At 35.8% G+C, this 22,858-nt stretch overlaps 3 protein-coding genes and 1 long non-coding RNA gene across 5 annotated transcripts; 3 read left to right on the top strand and 1 right to left on the bottom strand.

Annotated features, from left to right (window-relative positions):
* Positions 1-700: 700 nt before the first annotated feature.
* Positions 701-6,902, top strand: PAH1 (Lipin family protein). Its single transcript, XM_018122181.2, has 11 exons — positions 701-1,174; positions 1,638-3,274; positions 3,379-3,977; positions 4,072-4,145; positions 4,565-4,649; positions 5,280-5,366; positions 5,624-5,696; positions 6,012-6,055; positions 6,159-6,287; positions 6,396-6,491; positions 6,619-6,902. Exons 2-11 carry the CDS (start codon positions 1,801-1,803, stop codon positions 6,670-6,672), a joined length of 2,715 nt encoding a protein of 904 aa, XP_017977670.2. The 5' UTR covers positions 701-1,174; positions 1,638-1,800; the 3' UTR covers positions 6,673-6,902.
* A 907-nt stretch (positions 6,903-7,809) lies between these two features.
* On the top strand, positions 7,810-14,675 carry LOC18597840 (centrosomal protein of 135 kDa-like protein). Of its 2 annotated transcripts, XM_088806598.1 has the most exons (19): positions 7,810-7,959; positions 8,061-8,193; positions 8,257-8,345; positions 8,447-8,539; positions 9,315-9,367; positions 9,489-9,585; positions 9,668-9,741; positions 10,305-10,422; positions 10,857-10,967; positions 11,501-11,577; positions 12,035-12,101; positions 12,578-12,643; positions 12,927-13,034; positions 13,196-13,326; positions 13,533-13,599; positions 13,728-13,804; positions 13,875-13,953; positions 14,214-14,284; positions 14,369-14,675. In XM_088806598.1, exons 1-19 carry the CDS (start codon positions 7,810-7,812, stop codon positions 14,670-14,672), a joined length of 1,965 nt encoding a protein of 654 aa, XP_088662724.1. In that variant the 3' UTR covers positions 14,673-14,675. The 2 variants fall into 2 exon arrangements, with proteins under 2 accessions (XP_088662724.1, XP_017976336.2); XM_018120847.2 differs by having other exon boundaries at positions 8,061-8,345; positions 13,728-13,792; positions 13,866-13,953.
* Positions 14,676-14,899: 224 nt separating this feature from the next.
* LOC148762344 (uncharacterized) lies at positions 14,900-16,952 on the bottom strand. Its single transcript, XR_016026369.1, has 3 exons — positions 16,759-16,952; positions 15,274-15,779; positions 14,900-15,033 (listed from the first exon to the last, which is right to left on the bottom strand). It is a non-coding gene; the product is annotated as an uncharacterized LOC148762344 (long non-coding RNA).
* A 789-nt stretch (positions 16,953-17,741) lies between these two features.
* LOC18597839 (putative membrane-associated kinase regulator 3) lies at positions 17,742-19,294 on the top strand. The gene has a single exon (XM_007027076.3). The coding sequence runs from the start codon at positions 17,811-17,813 to the stop codon at positions 18,906-18,908; it is 1,098 nt and encodes a 365-aa protein (XP_007027138.2). The 5' UTR covers positions 17,742-17,810; the 3' UTR covers positions 18,909-19,294.
* Positions 19,295-22,858: the final 3,564 nt, after the last annotated feature.

Raw genomic sequence — 22,858 nt, 5'->3', positions numbered from 1 at the left:
TGTTTCTAGTTGGTGGACTTATAACCAACAAGTTCATATTGCCAATTGTATGCTTAAATTATTAAAAGGAATTCGTGGTGTCAAATATATACTCAAGATTGCTGAAGTTTTGGAGCAGTTTTCAGTCTATTGCTCAGAAGATCTATCAGAAGGCCTGGAAAAGAAAGGGATAAAATGTGAGTTGAGGCCAGCTCTTTCAGCTCATATTGTGTGTACGTGTTCATGTAGGAGTAGTGCTGTGCCATAAGCCATGCTCGAGGGGTTCCCAATTTCAGAAATATTTAAAGTTTTATTTAAACATGTAGTTATGATTTATAAGATTAAATATGTAATTATGTTTCTTGGCCGGCTCTTTCCTAGGAAACAAACCAAGTCTTTTGATTTTTCTTACCTGCCAATTACATTCAAAAGATTTATTGTACATTCTTGCATTAAGATAATTCAATTAATGATTTCAGATTTTAGTTGAAGTGCAGTTATCAAAAAAAAAGAAGATAAGCCATGCTATTTTATGTTAGTACTCTTAAGTACTTTATGTAATAAATTTGTGATAATTTAGAGAAGAGAAATTTGAATTTAAAATTCTCACCTTCCAAAAAAAAAAGAAAAATAATGAAATAAAAGGGTATTTTAGATATTTTATTTTGCAGTTTCATTAATTAAAATTTTGTTCACTTCAAGATGGAGGGTGTTCGAGGTAACGACGGTCTGGTTCCGTCATTCTGGTTCCGTCATTCAAACCAGGACAAAAAATTTAAATTCCCGAAACACCCTTAGATTTACGATAAATTTACACGTTGCCTCTTCCTCTTCATCGCGTAGTTCCGTCCAAAACACAGGACCAATTAAGCCATTCCATTTCAGGATTACCTATTTATTGCTTATTAGCCATGGCGATTGGCTGACTTTTCCTCACAAGCATTTTCCCCCGCCCTCCTCTTTTTCGTTTTTCCTTCGAAAATAATTAAAAGAAGGGAAAATTGAAAAAAAAATCCGAAGCTTTCAGAGAATCATAACGACGCCGGATTGTTCCATTCATCAATCATAGTAGAGAAACAGAGAACAACGTTGGAAATTCAAAAGGAAAAAAATTAAAGAAAAAATTGTCTCGATTTTGAGCTGCGCGGATTGGCCCTTTTGCGGGAAAAATTTTTTGTCCCAATTTTTTAAATCTGTAAGTGTATTGACTTAGACTAATATTTATCATTTTTTATGTTAAAAGTTTGAATTCAAGAGTTTGATTCTTTCATCTGCAACTCTCATTATTGAAATGCATTGCTGTCTTTCTGTCTCTTATCAATCTTGTTTGATTGCTTTAATTGTACAATCAACGTTTATTTTCTGTTTGGTTGTTGAGAAAATTGGAGGAAAAGCAATTCGAGTTTCTGATGTTTCTAGAGGTTAAGTTTTTCTTCTTTTTATAAGAAATGTATTTTAACATTCTAATCTTTATATTGGGTTTATATAATATTCGTGAAACTGGGATTTCAAGATTTGGTATGAAAGTGGCAGCTGATAGATTCCTGGGCTTGTCTTCTTTCTTTTCTTTTTCTTTTTTTCATTTTATTTTCTTGCTGATCAAAAGGAAACATTTTAGGGTTTAATAGTTTCTTGGTTGACTTTTGACTTGACTGCAGATACCAGAAGGTAAAGAACCAATACTGGTGAGAAGAACGAAAGATTTTGGTATTTACATTGATTTGTTGGATTCTTTTTCGATAGGAAATAAAGAATCTGGAAAAAAGGTTTAGATGTTTTTCCTTGAATTTTGTTAATCTGATAAAGGTTTAGTTTTGACAAATGAATGTGGTTGGCAAAGTTGGGAGTTTAATTTCGCAAGGTGTATATTCTGTTGCTACCCCTTTCCATCCTTTTGGTGGGGCTGTTGATGTGATTGTTGTTCAGCAACAAGATGGGACTTTCCAAAGCACGCCTTGGTATGTTCGGTTTGGGAAGTTTCAGGGTGTTTTAAAAGGGGCTGAGAAGGTGGTCCGCATAACTGTTAATGGCGTTGAAGCAGATTTCCATATGTATCTTGATAACTCTGGGGAAGCTTATTTTGTAAGGGAGGTTGATTCGGGTAAAGGCAGTGAGACAAATGGAGATTTGAAAGATTCTGATGGTGAAGTGATTCAGGATGACGGTAATAAACATATTTCTGAATTTTGTAGAATTGAACATAGTGTCTCAGATTCTGGGGTGGCTCAGTTGAGGGATGAATGTGAAGCCACATGTCCAAAACGGCTTGAAAGGGCAGAATCTGACACTAGGTTCTATGAATTTCAAGATGAGCAGTCCTCTCTAGAGGGTTCAGTTAATTTGTCAGAATTTGGGTCCGGCCGATATGAGGGTTTAGATGGTGAGCATTTTGGTGAAGCACAAGTTTTAGATTCTGAAGTGATCTTGGTCAGTGTGGACGGCCATATGCTGACCGCCCCTGTCTCAGCATCAGAACAGAGTCCTGAAAATGTGCAACTAAGCACACCTCAGTTCCATCTAGGACCAGGTGAAGGACCTGACTTTTGTGAGGGTAGTGAGGAGTTTAGATCAGGAGATAATGTGTGGACTGCTGACTATATTAGTAAGCTTAATTCATCAGCAGCTAAGGGTTCCTCTGACGATGTTTGCAGCGTGAACAGTGATTCTATTGCTTTGAGACACCAGCCAGAAGTTTGTGAAGAAGGTGGGGAACATGCCTGTCAAACTGAAGAAACTCTAAACCTTTCTAACCGTGAAAGTGAATTGGACCGGCAAAGTGACGTTGAAGATGCATCTGTGCATAATAAGAAGGAGGATGTTTTTAAGAGCTGCTTGGAACTATCTGAATTATGTAGACATGGTGAGAATACCGATTCTGAAGAAATAGATAGCCCATTAGAAACTCAGCTTTCACAAGATAAACCTTTTTCTAGCTCTCCAGACATTGATGAAACTGAAAATGGAGCTGTTGGTGACTCCAGAAATGAAGATGTGTTGTCTCCCTCTTATAGTCCCAATTCTTCCAGCAATAATGGATCTCCTGATTTACCGGTTGAGGGTGAACCAGTTGAAATGAAAGTGTTGGACACAGATTATATGGGTTCTAACGGTGTGTCTGTTGATTCCATTGGTACTGACCCAGAATGGAAAGATGAACAGTTTGGTACATCAGCAGCAACTGAAGGGATAAATGGAAGTCCGCAAAGTCCTGCACCTGAGGATAAGAGCAGCAAAAGTGGAATTGTGGAAACTGAAGCAGCTTTTAGTAAAGAGATTGAAAGTAATGCTAGCCTGGGTAAGGAATTTAGGACCTTTGCCTCCTTTAATTGTTTTACTCTCCTACTCTTGCTTTGATTCTCATGGAATACTTAGTTTCTGTCATTCACCTTATATTTTCAGGATTTGAGATCTCACTCTGTGGAAATGAACTATATGCGGGTATGGGATTGGAGGCTGCAGCAGAAGTCTTTGAAGCACACCGCATACCAGCAGACGAATATAAAAATTCTGCAATGTCAATTATTAAGAATGGAAACCTAATCATCCGATTTGGACAGCAGTACTTGCCATGGGAAAAAGCTGCTCCTGTTGTTCTCGGAATGGCTGCATTTGGTTTAGAGTTACCTCTTGAGCCACAAGATGCAATCCCTGTTGAACAAGATGAGTCATCAAACCCGAAGGATGATGATTCTATAGTCACTTCCACATCCTCTGGCCGCAGATGGAGGCTCTGGTCTATACCGTTTAGAAGGGTCAAAACCCTTGAGCACACCAACAGCAATTCATCTAGTGAGGAGGTATTTGTTGATACTGAATCTGGTCTACAAAATTCACTATCAGATTCAACTCCAACATCCAGTGGAAGGATTGAATCTCCCAACAAGCAATTTATTAGGACAAATGTTCCCACTAATGCGCAGATAGCATCCTTGAATCTGAAAGATGGTCAAAATATGATCACTTTCAGTTTCTGCACCAGGGTTCTGGGAACACAACAGGTTTCAATTCTCTACTACTCAATTCTTCTGGTATGTTTGCAAGGTTTGTTGTATGCTCAAATTTTAGCCTCTAAAACCTATGTATCTTTAACAGGTTGATGCTCATCTTTACTTGTGGAAGTGGAATGCAAAGATAGTAATCTCAGATGTTGATGGAACTATTACCAAGTAAAGATTCTTTTATCTCCTGACGTTACCTCTCCGCATTATTTTAAATGTTCTAGGTTTTACCCATTTACAGACCTGTATAAACTTACCTGTGATTCTTAGCATGATATTTATTCTAGAAATGGTAGAGAATTTCCTTACTAGACATCATTATGGTATGAGTATGATACTGGAGCTATGAACTAATAAATTAAACTAGACTATTAAAGAAAAGGAGAAAAATAAACCATATGCTTATATTTGAAGTTGAAATCAGATCTTCCATTATGATTTTTAGTATTAAAGCAACAATTAGCATTTCTAGAAGCTGCCATACCTGAATTGGTTTGTGGTTAAATCTTTCTTTTGAAATATGTTTCAATCATGTATAGTTTTAATACAAGATGTGTCTTTCAATAATTTTGACGTATTTCTTTCAGGTCAGACGTTTTAGGCCAGTTTATGCCTTTAGTTGGAAGGGATTGGACACAATCTGGTGTAGCTAGACTTTTCTCTGCTATCAAGGTTTGCTTTTCCTCAATTTGTTTCATTGTTCAACTTGCCTTAATTGAGCCTTTGTTCTGTTTTGGACTGTCATGCAAAATTAGATCCAGGAACTGGCTCCAGTATGCTCCCTCCCTTTTTTAGGTTTACAACTGAAAACAAAAGTTGTCTTACATTTTGGTTTATAAAAGTTTCCACTGATGTAAGTGATGATATATACCTTCATCATGTTTTAGACAGCAAGCTTATGGAATAACATTAGTATCATGATGATGTGAACATTATCCCATTGCTGTTGCGCTTCTTAACCATTTTTTTTTATATGTATTTTTGCACTCCTTAGATACCATGTAGTAGCAAAATCCTTTTCAGAAGTTGCATCTCTGTCTGTTGACGCCTCTCACTAACATGTGCATATGCATGCACAAACACAATATTGTTTCTAGGGAATATCAGGTTCCAGTATCCGGTCACTTTGGATTTTAGTTTAAATGATTAATTTTAATTGAGTGTGGTTATTTATTTATTTCTTATGACAGCCAGTGTGTTTCTTGTATTTATTCCATTAGCTAACCTATGTTGACATGCATGTTAGTAAAATGATTTCCTTGGGTATCTCATGTCAAATACTTAAGTTTATGTTCACAACAGGAGAATGGATATCAGCTGCTGTTTCTCAGTGCACGTGCAATTGTTCAGGCATATCTAACCAGAAGTTTTTTACTCAACCTGAAACAGGTAGTGTAATAGCTAGGTTTGGTGTTCTTAACTGAATATTTCAATATTAGAAAATTCTATGAGTTAATTTTTTTAATTTTTAATTCTTCAAAAGTATTATTTGTATTAGAAAATACAAGTTTTCCTAAAAGGCTATATGAAAAGTAACAACTAAAGAAACAAGTTAACATTTTGAAATCATCTTCCTTCTTAAAATGGTTTGACTTTGAAATTATGAGTTTGTAATCAATTTTTCACTGATTGCTTTGTTTTTGCAGGATGGAAAAGCTTTACCCAATGGACCTGTTGTTATTTCTCCTGACGGTTTGTTTCCCTCATTGTACCGTGAAGGTAAGAACTTGCTTTTTTTGGGACATTTTTTGTAATCTAGCTTGTTTTTTAAGTTCGCATCACAATTTTATGGTTTCAGCAACTTGAGGGGAAAAATGCTGATTACGTCCGATCAGAGAACCTCTAAGTGATAAAAGTGGCTATCTTTGTTGTTTTGACCTTCTATTTATATCAGAATCTTTAGGCTGTATCGTCTAGTTACATGCATTATCTCTCCTCCCCAATCCCTCCCTTTTCTTCTTTTTCTTCCTTCTTTGTAATAATTTACAAGTTAACGTCTGATTTATTCTACAATTTCCACCTTATTGATGGCAGTGATAAGAAGAGCACCTCATGAATTCAAAATAGCATGTTTAGAGGTAAATTCTGAAATACTAAACCTTTCTCAATGTAGATTGAAATAATTACTGCAACAGGATCAATCTTTTCACCTTTGATTTCTTTCTTTTATGCGCATTGCAGGATATCAAAAAACTTTTCCCTTCTGATTACAATCCCTTTTATGCGGGCTTTGGGAATAGAGACACAGATGAGCTCAGTTATAGAAAAATTGGTATCCCAAAGGGCAAGATATTTATTATTAACCCAAAGGTACATACTTTCGATGTCCTTCTTATGAGAAAAAAAGTGAAGGAAAGGAATCGAACATGTCCTGGCATTACCATATGAACTTTCTAACAATCTGATTCAAACTGGCAGGGTGAGGTGGCTATTAGTCGTATTGATGTGAGGTCATACACTTCGTTGCATACTCTTGTCAACGACATGTTCCCCCCAACCTCGTTGGTTGAGCAGGTAAGGACTATATTTCTCGCCTCTTTAAATATAATGCAACAAGAAGAACAGAAAAATTCTCTGCAACTGTCCCTGATTTCTTATGGAGCCTTGAATGATATCCCTGAATATTCCGATATCTTTGCAGGAAGATTTTAACTCCTGGAATTTTTGGAAAGTGCCATTGCCAGATATTGAGTGACATAGTTGGTGGCTTACAGAATTCAGTTTAATTCTTCCAATGAGATGATCAGTAGCATGAAGTCCCCCACAGAGAACAGATTTTTCTGACATATTTCAAGTTTTTAACCTTTGCTTCCACTGTCACTCACTCATTTGTATTCATTGTTGACCTTCAAATGGTCTGTGAGGACTCATCTTGTATTTAGATAGATAGTCTTAGTGAATAAAATCTGAAGTCATTTCTTCCCATAGCTGTATGTACCACTAGAGATCAAAACACTTGTTTGTTGATTTAGTTTATGATTTTATAAAGTGTAATTAAACCCTTTATATATTAATTTAAATGAAAATACTCATCAAGAGAAGCTGGCGAAGAAAATCCAAAAATTGTTTAGATATCCATATTTGGATAAAGAGAAACTCATAAAATAAGATTCAAACTTAATTACAAGCAAAAAAAAAAAATAATTATTACCACATTATATGGTATTGGTCTTGGAAATTTCCCTTATTTTTTAATATTGAGAAATTGTTTTTGATGATGAATAAGATTTTCATCTTATAGGTAAAGCAGAGGCAAATAATTATCATTTAATCAAAAAATATTATTTCATAAATATATAAAAATAAAAATTTAAAAATCTTTTAAAAGAAATATTTTAAAAATTATAAATATTTATTCTTTAAAATTTTTAATTAATTTATTAATGAGATGATAATATTTGATTTATTATTAGTATGTGTAATTTATATACCCACAACATATTAAATATAAGTTATTGAGATTAAAGCAAATTAGTTTTAGTAACGAATTTTTAGTAATTTCTTTTTCTCTCTTAAAGTTAAAATAACAGCAATACCATATTTGCTGGTCATGGACATCAATAGCAAATTTTTTTTTTTATTTTCTGAAATTTAGAAAAAGAATGTTGGTCATTGAACAGAAAGGGAAAAAGCGAAACAAAAGGCATGGGACTCGTCAATGTCCGAAGTTATTTATCTATTTTTTTTATTTTCTTTTGACTTTTTCTCTTCCTTTCGTCGCTTTTCCTAACATGCAGAAGTGACAATTTTTTTACGACGATATTCAAACGCCTTGGTCGTGTTTCCTCATTTATTTTTGTCGGAAATTCGTCGTCTTTTGAGGTACGGAGAAATGTCATGGATAAGAACGGCGGTGAACAGAGCGGTGGAAGTAGGCGGCAACAACAACCTGACACGCACCGTAAGGAGCTACGCCGATTCCGTTGTGCAACATGCTGGGTCCGCCGTCGCGGGAGGTGCCAAGATGATCCAGTACCGCATTGTAATTCACATATTTTTTTTCTCCTTTTCAGTTCCAAACAACGGCGTTTTCTCTTCTTTCGGCGGCTTTTTTTTTTTTTTTAATATTTTTGAGTTATTCAGGCGGCGAGGAATATGCAGAACTTTCGGCTAACCGTGAAGAGACTCGAAGAAGTTTCGGTGTCATGTAGAGGAGTTGAAAGAGTTCAGCTTTTAAGAAGATGGCTCGTCGCCCTTAAAGAAATCGAGAGATTATCTAATGACCAAAACAATAAAGATATTACTGACGATAAAAATACTAAAAACAATAACAACAGCGACACTACAAAGAGTAATGATAACGACGAAAACGCTGATGATCAGTTTTCTTTCGAGGAGTTCAAGGATTCTCCTAAAAAGCCAATTTTGGTCGGTGATCTTTTGTATTTCTTTTATCATTTTATCTTATCTTAAAGAAAGTTTGTTTCAAAATTTCTTAATGTTTGAAATCTGACTATTGATCATCACAGGTCTATTACTTTGATCCTCAAATCGGCGAACCAATGAATTTTCGAGAGGTTTTTCTTTACAGTCAAGCTCTTGAAGGCATGACGTTGTCTATGGTAGATGCCTGATTGATGCCAATGTTCTTTTGTTTGCGTTGGAAATGATCATGTCATATTTATAGTTAATAGAAAGAATTAGCAGTGAATTTATGGTAATCATAAAAATTTGGAGTAATGATTGTGCTTGCATTCATAATGTTAACAATATTTTGCTTGGCAATGCTTGCATTCATGAAGGAAATAATCTTAAAACTAAAGCATTTGAGAAAGTATTGTGGATAGCTGACCCTTGAAATTTACTTATGTTGAGTTTAAAGTCTAATGATGTCATAGTTTAGGTTCCTTCTGTTGCTTCATTGGGTTTTCATGCTCGTGGGAGAGCATTTGATGGATGCTCTCATGAGCCATAGCTTGATTCTTCATCACTAAGATTAAGGATCATCATCTGTTATGAACATATACCTTATTTAATCTAATGATCATTCTGAGTAATTTGAATCATGTTATATCATTAGGTTAGGCCTTTTTCAGCTGGATATGTGTAATCTAGATATCTATATCCTGCTGTATCAACCTGGACGCCAACAGACTAATTTACTGATTCATGTAGCAGTTAGGGTATATCATATTTTTTAAGAACCAACAAGAAAAACAAGTTTTGTACTTGATTTTAGAGGTTTTTTTCACTGCTACTGGCCACTAGAGAGCTGCAGCATTATGATACTGAAATTTTCTCTGCATTTTTGTGTAACTTTGTGTGCAATGCATATTTGGGCTTTGTATTTGCTGATCAATTGAGTTTAACCGCAGGGTACTCTTTTGTATGACTCAGATTCTTGAAGCACCAAATGAGGAAGAGGTTTCACTATTTTTGGAGATATTTAGGTGATTTTTCTCACTCTTTTAGTAACTTTTAATGTCTGATATTTGGCCATACTGGCCTAAATTAATCTCTTAAATATATTACACGAATTTCAAGTAAACTTCTTTGTTTGGTCATATACAGGATCTGCCTTGCAGAAGGAAAGGAAGTTCATGAGGCAGTAATGAGCAGCATAAAGAATTTAGCAATGGCATTCTCAAACTATCAGGAGGAAGTGCTGGTAAGTACATTGTACTCATTTTACCTTAATGTATAGCATAAATATGACCTCTTCCTCTCATTCTTTCCCTCTTATTTCTCAGGTAAAACGAGAAGAATTACTCCAATATGCTCAAGCTGCAATTGCAGGGCTCAAGATAAGTGCTGATCTTGCGAGGTGGTTAATGATAATATCTTTTTTATTGCTGCATATTTTGACATTAATTTACGATTCACAACTTTCAAATTTCTACACTTCTCTCTGTATTTTGCAATTATTGTTTCAAACCAACTACCATGTGCAGTGCTTATATTGGTGTTTTCAATGATTCTGCTTCCAAATCTTTTCCCTTAACATCCTTGATCTGTATTACATAGGCTTGTCATAGACCTATGGTACCTGCATTGGTGTGGGTATGGGCCTATGCGGTATCTTGCATCTCAAGGGGATTAATCCTGGCCTTCTTGGAAGCTAGATATATTACTCATGGAGGTCAAGATATAACTGTAATGTTCCTTGGGATACAAATTTTTGAAGGAAATGCTGTTAATTAGATTTAGAAATCTTGGCCATATTTGAACTTTGATCTTCTAGAAATATCACTTTTGATTGTTTAATATGGATTCATTACCATTTGTTAAATGTTTAAGCAATTATAAACACTTGTAGGCATGTATAATTGTCACAAAATAGACTGACCTGTAATCTTTCCTTCCACTTCTTTCTGTGCCTGCTATCAGAATAGATGCTGAGGCCTGCAGTCTGAAGAAAAAACTTGGAGAAATGAAGGCATTCCAGAACCCTTCAAATGAAGGTCATGAAGAATCATCTGAAAAACAAACTGCTGCAATGATAGAGGTATAAATATTCATGCATACTTGTGCACAATTCTGGTTTGGAATGTTGTTTAACTAAACTGAGCAAACAACCTGAACAAATCATAACCATTTCCAATTAAAACTGAAAAGCCGAATTAACCAGCCTGTTTGCACCAAATTGAGTTGGTCAATTCATTCATTTTTTTTTTTTTTGTGGTTAAAACTGAAGTTTTCTCACCTATAAATAACTATTGCTCCTATCCTCTTGCAGTGATATCCTAATATTCATTTGCAAAATAGAGTGAAAAAGTGCTTTATCCTTGCTTTTCACTTTGTTATGCACAATCTCATTCTTTTTTTTTACTTTTCATTTCCTAAATATCATTACATTCTCAGCTCTATTGATTGAGCCAATTTTGTATATTTCACTGTTCCGAAGGTGAATAAAACTGAATGTTTTGATCTTCCCTGTAGTTTCTTAAAGAAGCTCTTGGACAAGTGAGGCTATATTCCAGATTGGAGGCACTCTTATTACAGAAAAAATCTTTAAGCAACGGGGATTCTCCAAAACTTCATGCTGAAAAGGTGCTTCTCTTCCACCTCAAAAGCATGCATCTCTTGTTTATTTTCTATGGCAGTTGGTTCACTGCAATGTGTTAAACAACATTTGAGGCTAACCACCAGCAGTTATCTTTTAAAAATATGGGCAAGGTGCTAAGGTGTTTTTAGGAAGAGAGTTCATGCTAACCTGTTGTAAGCAAGGTGATTTTATGTTACCCTGCAGTTCTTTGTTCGTTCTGCTAATGTACCCGCTCTACTCTGTTGCCCTAATGAAAGTGTCTTTTTTACCATCACATCTTGGAAAGATCTGTTTGGAAACCAAAATTTGTTCAATGATCAATTGTAGATTAGTTATTGAACAAAAAAAATGAGAAACTAGTACGATGTCATGTCCTACTGTGATAGTGTTTTGTAGTTTACCAACGAGTGTTTCTTCTTTTTTTCCTTACAATCAATTAGATTTTGTATAGTTTATGCAAATAGCAATGGTTCTCCTGGCCGTCTGCTTACTATAACTGTTAATTATGCTATTATAATATGGTCCATTTTTGTTGTAGGTCGACAAATTAAAAGTTTTATCAGAATCTCTCGTTAACTCAACCTCAAAGGCTGAAAAGCGCATTGTAGAGCACAGGTTTTAAAGGGATCATTACTTCCCTATTTTCCCATTTGAAATGTTTTAGATTGTTGTGTTGTCCTTTTCTCTTTTTAAAACTATATGCACTGACATTTTAGGGCTAAGAAAATGCTCAGGAGTCGGGTACTTATAGACAGTTTCTTATTTACCTAGATTGCATTACATGAATTTTAATCTTTGAAAGTTAATCAGTGAAAGAACTAAAACTAATATGAAGCTGGGAAATTTGCTAGTGTTAACCAGATATGTTGGTTAGATGATCATTATTAATTCAACAGCATATATAACATTTCTTGTCAAATAAGGCAAGGAGAGTTCCTTCTGTCTATATACATTGTGTTTTAATGGCCTCTTGCGGTTTGTTTTTTTAATGGACATTTCTGTTGTTTGCTTTAGCATTTATAGGTACAAATTCTCTCTTTTTAATGTTCTTTTCCCTCTGTAATTCAATCAGGTTTCAGAAAGAAGAAGCTCTCAGCTTTCGTGTTGCTAAAGCCAATGAAGTCAGCCAACATGAGAAGGTACTATTCCTCAAGGGAAGCTCTGTCCTTGTCTTATGAGAATATTAAATGAAGAACATAACCATTATTCACTTAGATTGATCTCTTTCTGAAATGTATAGAAGGCCTTGATCCCTCCTTAGTTCTTCCTCCATCTCCTCTTTGTCGTGACCATCTAGGAGGCGTTAATCTATAAAGTATGAGTTCCTTTGAAAACTTTTGTTTTCCATTTATATTTCTGTGAAACTGTTTCTGTTATACAGAGTATGAATGACACTCAATGTACTGTCTATGCTTCCATTCTATTTATCAATTGACTTATCATCATAACATAAAGTAACGAGGACTCCATTGGGACTTAAAATTTATAATTCATATCTATGGATTAAGTAATACTTTCTTAACTGGTTTCTTATGTGACATTTGTACATTAAAGTAAATTTTTCTTTTTTCTTTTCTCAAGGAATATGAAAGATATTTGACATGGTATTTCCCAGGAACTAGAAGAAGGGATTCAGGAGCTTGAGAAGCAAAAAGATGAACTTGAAGCTGAATTAAAGAAGGTTTTTCTTTAACACTCCCTACTACTCTCTCTTCTCTTCTCTTTTCTTGGGCAACTTCTCTTTTCTGAATGGTATATCATTAGGCATTGCTCAGTTAACATTCAGTTCCACCCTTCTTTTGTGCATATACATTTGTGGTGATGTGTGTCAAAGATGAATTGCCAGTTCTATTACTTCCAATACCTTAATGCTATATATAATTGCTATTGCTACATTAGTCCTGGGGTTTTCCTCCATATCTTCTAGAGTGGGGTTACAGTTTATGGATGTGAATCTGGTTCAGGTCAATGCATCACTTACTGCTGCTCGAGCACGCCTTCGCAACGCCAAGGAAGAGCGAGAGCATTTTGATGAAGCCAGTAATCAGATTCTGTTACTCCTGAAATCAAGGGTATAATTGCTTAAACTATCACCATGGTACTAATTAGATCATATGCTTTTATAATGATCTATCTATTCATATATATAATTTGCAAGACCAGTTTGCCACCTATTCTGAACCCCTAGTTTAATGTCTTCATTTTTCGTTCCTTCTATTTCTTTTGGTCATAGGAAGAGGAAATTTCAAAATCGCTTGCTTCATGTAGAGTAGAAGCAGATGTCGTTAATGCATGGATTAACTTTCTGGAAGATACATGGGTTCTCCAAACCACCTACAATGAACAAAAGGAGAAGCAGGTCAAGTACGTGCATCAATTTCCTTTAGACCAGCTGATGAATTGATGTCAGCCCTCCTATAGTTTTATTGACTACACATCCTTCTGAAAACAAGAAATGGTTGCAATATCACATTACTTATGCAATTAATAGTTTTTACACCTAAGTTATTCTATCTAACTCGAAACGATTACTTTGAGTTTGATTTTCTATTTCCATTTATATTTGCTAGTGGTGAACTAGAGAGATATGGAGAATATTTTGTGAATCTGGTCATTCACCTTCTATCTGCTTACAAGGTATTGCTCTAATATCTTTATCCAGAAAGCTCTTCAAACTTAATGATAATATGTCCACTTGCCATTCATGACTCTGGTGAAACATTCCTGTTTTCTTATTAATACTTCGGTATCTATCCTTTATTAAGGAACAACTGGAGCCTTCCATCTCACGTATTAGACAACTGGTAGAGAACTTGAGCTCAAGTGACAGGTATAATGCTTTGTTTCTTTGAAACTTTCAGTGCATGATTAAGTCAAGCTTCTTAATTGTTTTACTAAATCAGGTCAGGAAGAGCAGCTAAGGATGAATCTCAAAAAGGTCTTAACCAAAGAAAAAATGTTGAAGAAGAATATCTGAACCTTGAATCCAAGGTATCTATGAATTTTCATATATCAAGATAACATCTGAATGTGGTTTATTTTCATTTAGAGTCATATGCTACTTTTCTGAGTTCCTATGATATTACAGTAAGCCTTTTTCTTTTAACTCATCTATTGTGCTTAGGGCCCTAACAGCATTATATTGCTAGGAACAAAAAATTCTTTCTATTGTTTGTACTTATTTACTAGCAGTAATGCAATATGCACCACATTATCATGTTTAGAAACGACATGATTCCCTTTTTGTGCAGATTTCAAATACCTTAAGTGTAGTGGATTCAATGAAAACACAGTTTTATTCTCCAAATGAAGGCATACAGAGGTATACAATTCTATCTTGTTTCTCTTTCTCTTTCTGTATGAGGAAACATAACACAGCCATTAATGGTTCATGGTCCTGATCCAGGAAAAACAATCAAAGGGTCAAAGAGCTATTTGATAATCTTGAAAGCATTAAGGGAGAATTTGAATCCATTGAGAGACCAACTTTTGAAGTTGAAACTCCAAGTCAAAAATCACAGTCACCATCCAGTGCAAAGTCACAGAGAAGTCCATGGTCGCGATTAAGGTCTTCCTCAAGGAGGGCAGAACAGAAGAAACTGAAATTTGAATTCGAAAATGACGACGGAGAAAGTTCAGAGTACGAGACAGAGGAGATTGTTGAGTGGGAGTATGATGCATTTGAAAAGGATCTAAAACCCAGCAACTAACCAAACCAACCAAATATTGCCTAATTTATCTGGCATATGTTGTCATCATGCATGAATGTGCCTATGGAAAGAGATGAAGCTATCTTTTGGCTCCACTGATCGAAGTAATTGTGTAAGATATCTAGTTACTCTGGCAACAGCTGCAACTAGAGGATTGAAAGTTCATTGTATGTCCAATGTTATGGTGTAAATTCTCCAATTTTTTTATACTGAAATTGTATAGATAACTCAGAACAAATGTAGCTTGTGTGTAATTCTTTATACCAAGATATTCTTTATTTTTCTTCAGGCTCTATGGTTCTCGTCATTCAGTAATCAGGAATTCTTTCTCTGTTTGATGACAAGTAATTTACTCATCTTCCTGCAAAAACAGTAACTCACTCATCAGTGGAACTTGTTTTCATGCAGGGGAGGACAATGTGAAGCATGAAACGGTAACATGGCTGATCACTCAGACCTGAAACAAAATTATCAACAAAAATTATCCAAAAAGAAATAAAGAAGGGGATGGTTCCCTGAAATTTTTACCAGCAAAATATGCAAAAGCAAGAGGTACAATGGCACACTTCTGCCAAAAGGGGTTGATTGCAGTAACACTGACCTGAGGAAAGCTACAGCATAAGGGTCATTAATGATGTTACATTAGATGAATTCGTCGGCTCTGAGAACTCAATAAAAGATTGCAATAATTTGACAACTGTAGTACCACCAATCTTTCCAGGATTCCTGTACATAATGCATTCAAATCAATGAGTACTAAAGAGTGTTCTAAAAGACCCAAAACAAAACAACTTTAAAGGTCAGCACCATAAATGATAAATCCACTTGTAAAGGGGAGTTCTCTGAAAGTGACTCCCATTGACCCATTGGGCCTTGGCTTTGAACTTTTAGGTATCACCTCTGAGGTGTAATTGCAACTTTGAGTCTTTTTGACAGTGGCTCAGAAAGGCAAATGATGCAGCCATTTTAGAGTTTAAAAAAGCCTGAAGCCGCAATGAAAGGTGAGAGATCCCCCTTTGAACTTGGTGACCACCTCTCCACCTGTACATGAACCAAGGCTTTTGGTTCCTCAGACCAGCATCACGTGATCACCTGCTTCATGTGTTGCTGCAAAAACCAGCTTGCCTTATTCCGGAGCAGTGATTGGCTTCCTATTTGATTCCTTCTTTTGAATCTTCATTACTTTAACCCCTCAAACATAAATAAATAAAAAATAAAATGAAACCCAAAATTTTTTACCCCCAGTTACAGTTAAGTTTGCCTGTCAAATTCTTTTACTACTAAACTGAACTTGAGATTGCCCTCATTATGACTTAGCATTACTTGTTCTCATTTCCGCTGTAATTTCTACTTTTCAGGACTTCAACAGCTATAGTGTACAAAACTACAAATCCAATGCTGTGTTCTCATTGAATATTGCGGCTGGTTTTGGATCAAAGTTGGAGGATTTTGACCAAAGTAAACAATTAGCACAACAGGAGACAAGCCAAAAGCCCTCGAGCCTTGGACAAACCTCGTCCCACCACCACAACATTGGAGCTTATTCTTTCTTTTTTTTTTTCCGGGTGAGTGGAGCTTATTCTTGTTGTTAGTGAGGTCAAACAGCTGCAGTGAAAGCTTCTAAAAATGGAAGAATCAAGAGAGGAAAAAAGGTAAAAAATTTTCTCCCCATGCTTTGACCTAGTCAAATGGTTGGCACACATACATTGTCCCCATAGCAATAGGCTGACATAGCACACATAGCAGTTCTTGGAGACAACAATTTAGCTTAAAGATTGCAAACTTGCATTATAATAGTACCCATCTCTCTCTCTATCTCTTACGGTCTAATTTTTTTTATTGAATTGTAAACCTGAAAGTGCAAAAAACCAGGTTTTGAAAAAGGGACTGGACTTTTGAAATTCAAAATCTTGCCTGCAGAGAAGTTTGTGGATGTGCAGAAAACAAGTCTGTTGTATGTACAAATGTTATAACTTGATTAGCATTTTGTTTTGTATTCTGGGGATAATTCTGTTTCTATCTTAAACACTTGAAGGGTTCAGGATGGAACCAACATCAAATAAACTAGAGAGGAAAACATACTTACTTTACTTACCAACTAGGTTGAAGAGCACAACTTTGCAGATTGAGAGTGTGAAGATTATGGTGTGGTAAGGGAAGGGGATACGGTTAAATTAAGGGCAAACTGGCAGATGCATAAAAATCCTTGAGGATTCCCAAGTGGATACACCATCATGCATATCATAATTTCAAATAAGATTCCATCTGATCCCTTTTGATCTTTTCTTCTTCTACTTTCATTTTCTTAAACACAGTTGAACAGATTTGTGTGTGCTTCTTACATTGAAACTTCCAATAAAAACAAAGGCACTGTCACCTTCTATCTGGTGGTGGAAGATTCTTACCTTTTGCACCACATCTTCAAGTTCAAAGTATATAAACATGGCAACACCCAAGTGCCTTAAAAACATGGGGTGCACCAAGATTGTTATCCACTTTTTCCTACAATCTACACAGTCCTTGCATTATAGGGATTTGATCAGATGGTTGTAAGCCCACCCCCTTAAGCTTAACTAGCTGTATGTGTCAGAAGTTCATTGGCTATGGATGCAAGCAAAATTGAAAAGAGAAAAAGGAATAATAATAAATACAATGAGAAGATTCTTTGCATTCTTTTCTTTCAAACTGGAAGATTGGTATAAGAAGACGAAATGCAGAATTTAGGAGGTAAAAGGGCATGAGGTTAATGGTGGAATAGTAAAATAATAATAATAATAGTAACAGACTTCAACCCAATGCTAGTGTATGCAGAAGGGATAACAATGCAAAATGCAAAATACTACATACATGGGTCAGTCAGAGGCTGTTCAGCTGAGGGGGAAAAAATCCACACTGTTTTCTGCATTTTATTGTTTGGAACCATTCGAGATATTACTACAAAGGAGAAAAAGAGAGAGTGAAAAATGGAAAAGACCTGACAACTCCTTTCCTTATGATTTTATTTTTCTAACTTGGCTCCATCCTCACTTTAAAGGATGCCCCTGCCCTCTCTTTCCTCACCAAGCTCACCTTCCCATAAGCTGAGCATCTCCGAGAGAGAGAGAGAAAGAGAGAGAGAGTTTGTTGACAGTTCACAAGATGGCCACAAGCCAAGCTTCATGTAACCATGCAGATGAAGACTATATTGATATGGAGGTAAGCTCATCCTCCAACTTCTTGTGTTACTCTATAAGCTCTCCGCCACAAAGCAGAGAGTTTGAGTTCCAAATGTGTTCAGTTTCTCGAGATGGAGAAACCTCGACTTCCCCTGCTGATGAGCTCTTCTACAAGGGAAAGCTCCTTCCCCTCCACCTCCCTCCTCGCTTGCAAATGGTTCAGAAACTACTACAAAGTTCTAACAGTACATTTGAGACCAAAACTGAGGCACCCTTTGAAGAAAATTCTGCTGTTTCTTTCATAACAGGCTCTGCTACTCTCTCAACTAATACAAGTACCCCATTGGAATCCTGCAGCATCTCCCCGTCGGAATCCTGCAGGGTGAGTAGTGAACTAAACCCGGACGACTATTTCTTTGAATGGTCAACTGAACTGAATGGCTTCATTGGCAATGATTCGAAGAAGTCTTGGTCTAGAAAGCTCAAGCAGTCCTCAATAAGCCAAAAGCTCAAGGCATCGCGGGTGTATCTTAAGTCCTTGTTTAGTAAGTCTGCCTGTTCAGATGAGTCTTGTGCCAAAGCAGCATGCAATGCAGAAGCAGAAAATGTTTCAAAGAGCAAAGATCGTTTGAACAAGTACACGAAAATGGCAAAGAAGAACCCATTTGGAAAGATTGACAATGACAGATTCAAAATATCAAGTATTATCATGAAAAGCATCGACAAAGAGTTTGCTGAGGAGGCTGCAAATAGCCATAGGAGGTCTTTTTCAGGGGCTATTCAACGGCATTCTGCAATAAAGTCTTCATCTACATCAACATCTTCATCTGGTTCTTCTTCTTCTTCTTCATCTTTTTCATTCAGTTCAAGCGGATTCTGTGATTTACAGTTGCTGAAAAGGAGCAACAGCGCCAATTCAGAGATTGAAAGTTCAATTGAGGGAGCAATTGCTCACTGCAAGCAGTCTCAGCAGCCACCTAGTTCAAGAAAGACTGCAAGTGAACTTGGGGTTTGTTCACTTTCTGTTTCAAAGATTGCAGTTAGTGGGGACCAAGAAAGACCAGGACTTTGCAGCATATGAATATGAAAATACTTTGGAAAGGACTGAAAATCCACCATAAGAAGCAGAAAGACAATTGAAGTTGATTGAGATGGTATTAAGTTCCTGTTACATTCTTCAAAGTAAGTGGCATTTTAATGCAGTGTGATATTCAGATACTTTGCATGATTTCCCAGCACTGCTTGACAAGACCAAACTTGTGAATGTTCCTGTAATACTTGTCTATGGAAGAACATATTGAAGCCCATTATTGTTCAAATAATAGAAGGAAAAAATGACTAGAGATTCTTCCATGGAAGTTTATCATTCAAAATCAATAGTCCAGCCCCACTTCATAGCTTCCTTTTTGTACTTGCTCAAGATATTGCATGATTAGAATTAGTTGAATCCAGTATCTGGTTGCTTGATTTTTCTTTTCCACCATTTCCTTTACTTTCCTTTTCCTTTTTTTCTCCTTGGACTGGGACCAGACATGCTCTTCTACAACGACTTGCCAGTAAGCCTTAAGAGCATCTTTTCACATTGGACAATGATCCTTACTAATTAACCTTAGTTTTACTCTATTGATGATAAGTTTAATAGTCAATTTCTGCAGTTAACAATGAATAAATCAGCTGGAAAAACAATTATCAGTTCCCCCTCAAGTGAAAAAGAAGCTTTTCGGTAAAATCACCAGAACTTTAAATCTGTAGATTCTGTTAAAAACGTGGTGTTTTTTTACAAAAGTTTTTTCTTTTACCTGAGGCTTTTTCCCTGAATTAGATTCTCTATTACTGTTTCTCAGCCTTCCAGGCTTTATCCACTACCACTACCCCAGGTTTCAACTGTCAGGAACCGGGGAGATCTGTATATGTCCAGAAAATGAGGACTGCCATCTTTTTTTATCTTTTTCTCTTTTGTAAAGAGAAACTGCACTTTCATTTGAATCATTTCAATGAATAAAAGATGACTTTAATTTCTCAACTTCAATATTAAAATCATTAGGAAACAGTCTGATCATTGACCAAAAGTAAGTTCTGAAAAATCTTTGTATTTTCACCTAATCTAAACAAGCCAACAACAATAAGTGCCCTTTCTTTATATGGGTTAAACATGTCCCTTTACCCTGTGAGTGAGGAGCTGGGTGCCTGCATGAGGGAGAGAGACCCTGCAATCCTAGATTAAAAAATTGGGTTATAGATTATATTTTGATAGCTAAAGACCTTGGTTAGAGGAGCAAACAGATGCTTTGTCCAGGACAAGCATGATCATCCCCATGCCGGGCAGCATAATTTACTGCATATTAAGACTAATCTATACCAATAAATTTGGATTATTTCATTAGATTACTATTTACGAAACGGTCATTACAATGATTTTGATCACAAGATGTCCTCTTTCTGCCTCTGAGGATAGAAAATGTGTACTGTCATTGTTAACCCCAAACTGAAAATGAAATGAACAGAATTTTAGCTGTCACAAACAAAACAAAAACTTTCACTCATCTTATTGTTATTTTCTCATGATTTTGACTAATCATGAGACTTAACAAAACATGCCTGCTAGATTTTTGACAAGATTGGAAGGAAAACAAGGAAATTGCATTGCAGCTAATTGACAGATGTTGAGCACCAGGAGTACAGACAAGTATAAAAAAGCAAGTCTTTTTCCCCACCTGTTTGATCTGGTTTGTCCATTTGGTGAAAGAATTTTAGTGCAAGGTACTCACACTTGTAAGCTTGTAAAAAAGGATCTTAAATTTCAATTGAAACTTGAACTATCTATGCATAAAGACTAAAATTTGGACTCCAAAATTATATGCTTCATGTATAACTGCTGTAAGTAACTATGGGGCTAGCTAGGTTTGGCATGGGGGAAAGGAAAAGCAGAAGGATGAAAAATTGTTCCATCTAATGGTTAGCTTTCAATATTGAAATGCAGATAACATAACGTAAGATTAATAAACTTGTCCTTCCTTCGCTCAAAATGTAGTGTTAGGGGATGGAACAGATCAGATACCTTACTAATGCATTCTCATAGTCTACCCTATAAGGTTCAGTAGTGAACTCTTCAAAGAGTTGCCTCTGCTTCTTGCTTATTGTGGTAAAGAAGTGAGATGACATCAAAAGGTTTTTATTGCCTTTTGAATCTTCCTTTACTTCATTAAAGAAGGTACATTCAAGTGAGAATCCAATTTTTCATGATCTACAGACCTAAGCAATCAAGAAAAGCAATTTCATGTCCAAAATACAGACCTATATAGGGATGGAGGTTTGAATTACCAAAAACAAAAGGATGGACCATATGTGGAATTTGATGGGACCAGTCAGCAAGTGAAGCATGTGAAAAATGTCAGGATAGATTCAAGGCATCAATATTATTTCCTGAAGAACATTTTTTAAATTACAAAAATTCTGTAAGCAACTTGTCATCTTCTTACACTTTGTTCCGAAGCACCATGCACCTTCAGCATAATGTTGCCATGTATAAAATAAGCAAATCTTCCCTCGAACTCATTTCAAATTAAACTGTAATAATCTCTTTCTCTTTTCGTGACCGGAAATGAAGCCTTGATGACCTTAGATTATCATTATGATAACTAGCAGCATGTCAAAGCCTCATAGTTAAACATTAAGTAAACTCCAGTTATGTGCCAAAAAGGGGAAAAGAAAAGCTAAAAGAAAGAAAATCTCTGCTTTAGCACTTCAAAATATTTTAAGCTATTATTTGGAAAAATTAGGAACCAAATATGCAACTGCATTAGTAGGTCCATGTGCATGTTGTCTGATTCATTTGGGCACCTTTTTCTCAATTGGTCGATCTCCTTGAACACCCTCTTTGCTACTGTCCTGATTATCAACAAGAAAAGAACGAATGAAAAATCATAAGAAAAGGTTCATTGCATTTAGCATTGATTGAAGAGAAAAAAGACTAGTTAAAACTCACCCAAAAAATACAAGCATAACATAACACCAGCAAAATATGCTGACAGCCTTCTGGATACAGATCAGAAATTGGAATTTCCATCAGCAGGAAACTCATGGACTTTGTAACAATGCTGTTAACTTTGCCACTGGAAAAAGCCAGATATGAGATACCAAGAATTCAAATGGGAGGGACACGAAAAGATGTTCTAGAAAGCAAGTGTCCTACTAGCAGATAGAGTCTGTCACCATTATGGTTAAGTCCTGCTGCCTTAGCTTGATTGAACCCATAGTAGTATTCAACATTAACAGGAAATATCAAACTTTACATCTTTCCATCCTTAAAGATTTAAGATAGGGTAAGCTATATGTCTTTTCAATATGGTATCCTAAGTTCTTTAAATTTCCAGTTTTCAGCTTGAGTTCTCGAAATTCCCATTTTTTTTATGACTTAGTCCTTGCCTAAGAGTTTAAACTACTAGGCGGACAATTGATAGCAAAACATAGAGAACACTATCAGAACAGATACCAACCAAATGACAGAAAGGTTAAGCCATTACTGGAAATTTTAGACTAGGGAACAGTGAGACATGCCTTATTCACATCAAGGAAAAATCAAAAGAATGAGTTTCATCTTATGAAATAGTCAACACAAAGAACATGTCATACACCAAGTCATACAAACTATTGACCGGTCATCCCAATATTGGACATGGTTAAAATGAAGCATTAGCCAAATGAAAACTGAATCATATGAAGGTTGCGGTGAAGAGACTAGCAGTGAAATAGTGGCAGAAGATTTTTATTTTCAATGAATACGGTAAAACTTAAAAAGGCAGAAGATGGTCATCTATGCATTCTTCCATGACTCAAAAGGAAACTATGTAGGAGAATTACTTCAATGCTCTTCTTTTGTTGTTTTGCAAGAAGAAGAAAAAGGGCCTTCGTTAGGAAAAGGAATACTATTACTCTGGGAATCTTGTACATTTGGCGAGGAAAAAACAAGATATTTCATCATATAAAAGGATATGTACTCACAATTACTATATACCTCACCAAGAAAACAAA

Source organism: Theobroma cacao, chromosome 5 (genome assembly GCF_053813885.1).
Source record: "Theobroma cacao isolate CCN51 chromosome 5, ASM5381388v1, whole genome shotgun sequence".
NCBI lineage: Eukaryota > Viridiplantae > Streptophyta > Magnoliopsida > Malvales > Malvaceae > Theobroma > Theobroma cacao.
This window is presented reverse-complemented; position numbering and strand designations above follow the sequence as displayed.

Excerpts from the sequence above, each read along its gene's own strand:
- PAH1 (XM_018122181.2), top strand. The coding sequence starts at position 1,801 with ATGAATGTGGTTGGCAAAGTTGGGAGTTTAATTTCGCAAGGTGTATAT. Across the intron at positions 3,275-3,378 it reads TGAAAGTAATGCTAGCCTGG|GATTTGAGATCTCACTCTGT; the intron begins GTAAGGAATTTA and ends TTATATTTTCAG. Across the intron at positions 4,650-5,279 it reads GACTTTTCTCTGCTATCAAG|GAGAATGGATATCAGCTGCT; the intron begins GTTTGCTTTTCC and ends TGTTCACAACAG.
- LOC18597840 (XM_018120847.2), top strand. The coding sequence starts at position 7,810 with ATGTCATGGATAAGAACGGCGGTGAACAGAGCGGTGGAAGTAGGCGGC. Across the intron at positions 12,102-12,577 it reads AAGTCAGCCAACATGAGAAG|GAACTAGAAGAAGGGATTCA; the intron begins GTACTATTCCTC and ends GGTATTTCCCAG. Across the intron at positions 13,793-13,865 it reads AACTTGAGCTCAAGTGACAG|GTCAGGAAGAGCAGCTAAGG; the intron begins GTATAATGCTTT and ends TTACTAAATCAG.
- LOC18597839 (XM_007027076.3), top strand. The coding sequence starts at position 17,811 with ATGGCCACAAGCCAAGCTTCATGTAACCATGCAGATGAAGACTATATT.